At 41.9% G+C, this 5,823-nt stretch overlaps 1 protein-coding gene across 1 annotated transcript in view; it reads right to left on the reverse strand.

The window, feature by feature from the left end:
• Positions 1 to 3,641, reverse strand: part of CPED1 (cadherin like and PC-esterase domain containing 1) — a 158,533-nt gene extending 154,892 nt beyond the window's left edge. The window contains exons 1-2 of the mRNA XM_009286806.1: positions 3,503 to 3,641; positions 2,558 to 3,034 (exon numbers count right to left, since the gene is read on the reverse strand). Of these exons, the coding sequence (XP_009285081.1) occupies positions 2,558 to 2,809 (252 nt within the window). The 5' untranslated portion in view covers positions 2,810 to 3,034; positions 3,503 to 3,641. The remainder of the gene's footprint in view (positions 1 to 2,557; positions 3,035 to 3,502) is intronic.
• Positions 3,642 to 5,823: the final 2,182 nt, after the last annotated feature.

The following is a 5,823-nucleotide window of genomic DNA, read 5'->3' on the forward strand; positions in this document are numbered from 1 at the left end:
TTTTTTTTTTTTTTTTTTTTTTTTTTTTTTGAGGCACGTAGTGCTATGCATACTCTGAATAGAGAAATTATCAGACTTTGGAAGGGGATTTTGCTCATGCAATAACAATCATAACCAAATTCTCACAGCAAGCTCAACACAATACTGATTGCTTCTCTGAAGGAAGCAAGAACTAAACCTGCCCTACCCAGTCAGAAGAGATTCTGCAGCGTGACCGATCTCAAAACCCAGAAACATTGGGTGTTATCTAAAGAATATTATCTCCAGCAGGGTCTTCTTTTCCTTAAAACTTATTCATGAACTTTGATTTCATAAGACATGTTGTAGTGTTTTCTTTAAGTCACTGTTTAACTGTACAATAGATTCTTTTTAATAAATCTGCTTGCTGGACTATTTATAGAATAAGAATACATATGTGACTAGTTAATTAAAAAGGTGAATAATTTGGACTATATTTTAAAGTATTTTTCCAGATTCATACATGAAGATTTAAACCAGAGCTGTAATGAAAACTTGTTTCCAAACTAGCTACTGTGGGTGGGTACGTGACTGTAAATAAAACAGTGTAAAGTTTCAACCATGACTTCTGTCTTAGATGTTACTGGGTACCCGATAAAATCAAGCAAGATAACAGTTCAGCTATCTGAGTAAGCAGTGGGTGAGAACACACAGTTCAAGAACACACTTTCAAAGCAAAGTGGTAGAGATTTTTGGAGATGTTTGTCTTTTCTGTTCCCTGAGATTATTATTCAGCCCACACAACCAGCAGTGTGTTCTCTGGAAACAGAGAGCAACTTAGAGTAACATCCCAACATGTGCAAGACATTTTGTTCATCATGCTCTAGAGAAAACTTTCAAGACAAATAGGGAGCCAGCTATGGGTGGTCTTCAAAACTTGAAGAGGAATGTGTTAGAGTAGCACAGCCCTGGAAAACATACCTATAAGGGTTAACATATGCATTTACATCTGTACTATAGGTTCAGCATGAGAGTGCGATAGTGACATCCAACCATGTATGCTGGAGGGCAGTAAGTACAGCATGTTGTAAAAACATAAACTTCATTCTCATTTCAAACAGCCAGCACACCAAGTTCAATGTCAATCTGCATTTTTCTCAGGCAAATTGGGAAAGAAGAAATTACAGATATTTTCAGCCAAACAGCATACTAGCAAAACTTTGCCAGTTCTTACAGACTTTAGGTAGCCCAAGGTAAGATAGGAAATGTTCTTTGCCGTTACAATAGCAATGAGTAAAAAGGAATGGACTGTAAGTGTCAAAAGCTGTAACACAATGTGACTCGCATCTGTCAGTTGTGCTTATTTCCCTTTAAATTGTAATTCTTCGTGTCACATTGTTGAACAAATCCAAATCTGGGTACCTAGTGTACTAAAAGGTCATTAAAATATAAAATTATGACAAATGCAGCATGGAGTAGATTTCCGCAACTCATAAGATCAATCTCTCTGACCTTCACAAGAAAAAAAAAAAATCCATCTTTTAAGACTTAAGGTTAAAGAGTTCATGCCAAAGTTATTTCACATATCTGTTTTTGATTGTTGCAGAAGATGCACTTTACAACTGCTCTCCTAAAATCAATATTGCTGACCTTTCAGACTGTGAACCCTGTCTAATCAAAGAAGCAGCCTTCTAAATTTATTTTTTTTATTTGTACTGCTTTATGTGGATGCTGTCCATAATCTGTGAAGTGACAGATTAATGTTTTTAGTCCTGATATAGTTGTATATAAAATGCCAGCATAATGATAATTTCACCGTGAGATATCTGCTGCACTATTAGCAGCCCTCTATAGGATTGAAGAAAACCTGAAACATTTGCGCTAGTGCTGATCACAGATTCCAGACTAAAAATAACTACCTCAGTCTGGGCCATTTAACAAACCACATTTTCCAACTAAAATAACAGTGTCTGCATTTGTTAGGTTTTAACACCCATTCTAGGAACCCTATACAAAATAAACATGAGGTCAGGTAACCTAAGGACAAAGTAAAATTTGTGGGACAAAGATTCCAAAGTAAATAGTGTGATTTGAAAATATGAAAAGCCCTTTTTTTATTTCTCAAATGCAGTCAAATTCCGCTTCTCAGCAGAATCCCATTAAAGTTCAAAACTGACCAGCAGATAACTTTAACACAGGGCAGCTGCAGTCCCGGTGCTAATTAACAGCCTCAGTCACTTTCATGAAACCCCACGGGCTCCTGATTTATGTGCCTGTACTGTAAAGCCTCTAACCCGATTCCTATAGCCAAAATAAAATATGGTCTGTGCAGCAAACTGAAATCTCCCTGGAGTCACAGAGCAATGCCATGTTTCAGTCGAAGACGTCAGGATTCCTGTGTTAGTAACACCACACTGAGGGGCTGGTAATGGAGATGTGCTTGCGCATATGCCGCTGTCATTAGATCACCCATTTGTTTGTACACAGATCTCAGACTTCCAAGCTTAGGCTAATTTTAGCTGGACTCAGATGATCCTGCCAGACTCGCTATCCCTTGCTTTGCTAATTATTGCTCAGCACTCTGCTCCAGCTGACTTACCTTTTTCACTGTCTGTGAATTACTGCCAGGGAGGAAGCAGTGAGTGTTGCTTGGGGAGACCTCCTTGTATCTTCCTTGCTGTGTTTTAGTCAGTTTGTTGGGTGCAATCCCATTAACGACCGCTGAAAGGATGCTGCTGGTCATGAGAGGAGTCAGGGTCTGGCAGAACAGACAGATGGCCACCACTAAGGCCAGAAGGAAAGGACGAGGGCGACAAAGCCTGCGGCACCTGGGGACTTGCCCACAAACCATGGCCTTTTTGCCGTCCTCACTTCACCCTTTGCCACATTGCAGATGCAGTCCCAGTAGCCACGTCTTGCCAGGGTAGCAAAAGTCAAAGGCACACTTTACCCAAACCTAGTGAGAGTTTTCCCCATTTCTGCTGCTGAGCGCTTTTCCTGGTGCCTGGCAAGAAGTCACGGGTTCCAGAGGAGCAGAGGCTTGGGAAGTACCCTCCCATGGGGGTACGGGAACAACCTGTGAAAAAACAAGAAGTGAGCAGCGGCAAACAGCAGCGTGCCATGGGGCATTCTGTAAGGAGCTGTAGCGAGCTCATCCACACCGCGCTCTCGGGAGAACAGACCTGCCGGCAGACAGGTGAGGAGCAGAAATCTTCACCCCCTTTGCAGAAGGAACTACTCAGCCAGACAATAGTATCCAAGAAAGCAAGAGGTTAAAGCTTAACATGTCCTGTCCACAGCTGAAAAGAGTAAGAGAGTGTACCAACTTCGTGAACAATCGTTTGCTGTTTTTTTCTCTCTTGCATTCTCAATTCCCACTTTGTTTTTACAGTTTCCTTCATTCCAGTCCTTTTAAATTGCCTCCTTCCTGTCAGCATGCACAGCTTTCTAAAAGTGATCATTTATCTGAAAACTGACAGACTATGAAGATTTTCGTTTGCATTTGTTTTGTCCAGATAGTGAGTTCAAAGTTAGGTTTACTTACTTGGTTCTTATCCTGTTAGAAGTTTTCCGTTCTCCTCTAATGGGCTGCTGATTAAAACCACTTGGAAAAACCCTGGCTCATGATCCCAGCTCGTCTCACACGCTCAGAAGGCAGGCACACGCACATACACACGCCATCTGAAGCCAGTTGGACCACAGATTTCATATAAATAAAGGCTGGACTGCTCAGAGGGTGGGGCTAAAGTAGTTCTGCTCTGAGCAGGCACGGGGTTTGGAGACGCAGCCTGAGATCTGAATGGGGAACAAGAGGTGTCCTTGCTCACACTGCATGCCTCGAAGCCACCATCACTGCAATTTTTAGAAAACTGCTATTACAGCAATCAGGCTAATTGAAACAATATTAATATCTTGCAGGCAGTAGAAATCTGAGCAGCACCTGCAATATTTTTATCCAGATTAACAAAAATGTTGTAAAAGGAAGCAGATTTACTTGGACATAAGCGTCACTGACAAAGCAGTTGTCAGTAATTTTCCGTAGTAGATATAATATCTCATAGCAGTGTATAAATAAAACGTCTAACTGATGTCAAAGAGGGAAAGAAAGGACGGCGGACAAAAATACTCCAATGAAAGCACTTAGTATCTAAGCACAGAAGGTCTTAGTTACTACTTCCCCCTGCTGACACAGGACAGGGACAAGACAGATGGGAACAGTTGAGGAACTCGGTTATCTTTATAGACCTAAACTTCTCATATAATCAAGTTCTTTTAGCTAAAAATGTCTGTATACAAGTCATCTATTTTATCCTCCATCCTTAGTTATTTTTGAAAAGAAAGAGTTCTTCCTACACTGCCTCATATATAAGAAATGAGCGTTGTTATGATAACTTTGAGCCAATCTACACAATTAAACAGCAGCAGCATTAGTGAGTTAGAGGCCTATATACAGCAATGAAGATTGGAGTATATATTTGTTTGAAGTGTTGGTGTTTATTCAGCTTTCAAATCCTTTTTTTGTTTTCCATACTAAACCCATCAATTTGCACATACAGAAAAATGCCATAGAAGTCATGCAACACCTCGCACAGAACCTCAACTGTCACATGCACTGCATTTTAATTTTCTGTCTGGGGCTGTAGTTGTCTAAATTAGACTCCTGGGTTATCCTGAGCAGGAAAGGAGTACAAAACTTGCCTGTACCCTCCCATGATAGATGCTTGCCATCCAGACAGAAACTCCCATCTCTGCTCATGTTGCTCATGCCCCCTCCTTCCCAGCATTCCAGCTCACATCCTTGGGCCCTGCTCCAGCCAGTCTGTGCTGCAAAGCCTCTGGCGAGCCAACAAATCTGGCTAGTGGATGTCGGAAAACCATGGGTTCCCTGCAGCTAGCTTCAGGGTAGGTCTATGCCATACAATGGGGAGGGGTACCCAGGGAGCTGGTACATTCAAAGGAGGATTGCAGACACTACAGCTAGCCTGGGAGCCACAGTAACCCCATCAGCAGAGGAGGAGAGCGTAGTAGAATTGCTTTATTGTTTTAAGAGATTGTCCCGTGGTTTTTGGCATGTCCTGATTTCTGGGCCCACAACCACCAGCTGTGTGGGTGGCATTTGCATGGTTGTCAACTTCCCACAAATTCTTAGTGAGGGGATTTTAGTCAGAGCTTTACGTGCTATTGCTAAAAGACTTGATTAAAACCAGTTTATAAAGATTTGGATTAATGGTTGCTTCATGATGTGGAGATCGTACCCCCTTGCTAGAGTCCCACACTAGAACAAAGTAATCCTTTCTGTCCTCACCCCCTGCTACCTCAGTTACCTTCAGCACAGCAAGTAACCATGCTCTCCCTCCAGCCCAACGTCATTTTCCCCTTTCAAGCTCATAAGCGGGGTCTTCATCCTCACATTTTCCCCAGTGTCTCAGAGCCAATTCATTGTTCCTGCAGCTCCAAGATCACTTATGGGCCCCAAGTCTTCAGGACAAGCTGACAACTTTTACTCATTTTCTGTACCAAGACCAATACTGCAAAAACAGAGGTGAAGGGATATCATCCAGGGCAGGCAGATCACTGCCTCCTATATACTCCTGGGGATCAGCCTTCTGTTCATCTGCTTTTCCCAGATGTTCCAAGGAGCGAGCTGGCTTTTTTCCTATGTTTTGTGGCTTCTTGTCATGAGAATAGCATGTAATGCACATTTCTTTAGCTGTAAATACTTTTCTCAGTCACAGCTGGAGTGCAATGAACATGATTCCTGTCATCTTTTGAATCAGGATTCCACCACATCTCTGGGCTTACATATCTACTGACTTATCTGGTCACATTCTGACACTTCAGAAATTAAGCCAAGACTATTGCAAA

The sequence above is a fragment of the Aptenodytes forsteri genome, unplaced genomic scaffold (assembly GCF_000699145.1).
Source record: "Aptenodytes forsteri isolate BGI_AS27 unplaced genomic scaffold, ASM69914v1 Scaffold166, whole genome shotgun sequence".
NCBI lineage: Eukaryota > Metazoa > Chordata > Aves > Sphenisciformes > Spheniscidae > Aptenodytes > Aptenodytes forsteri.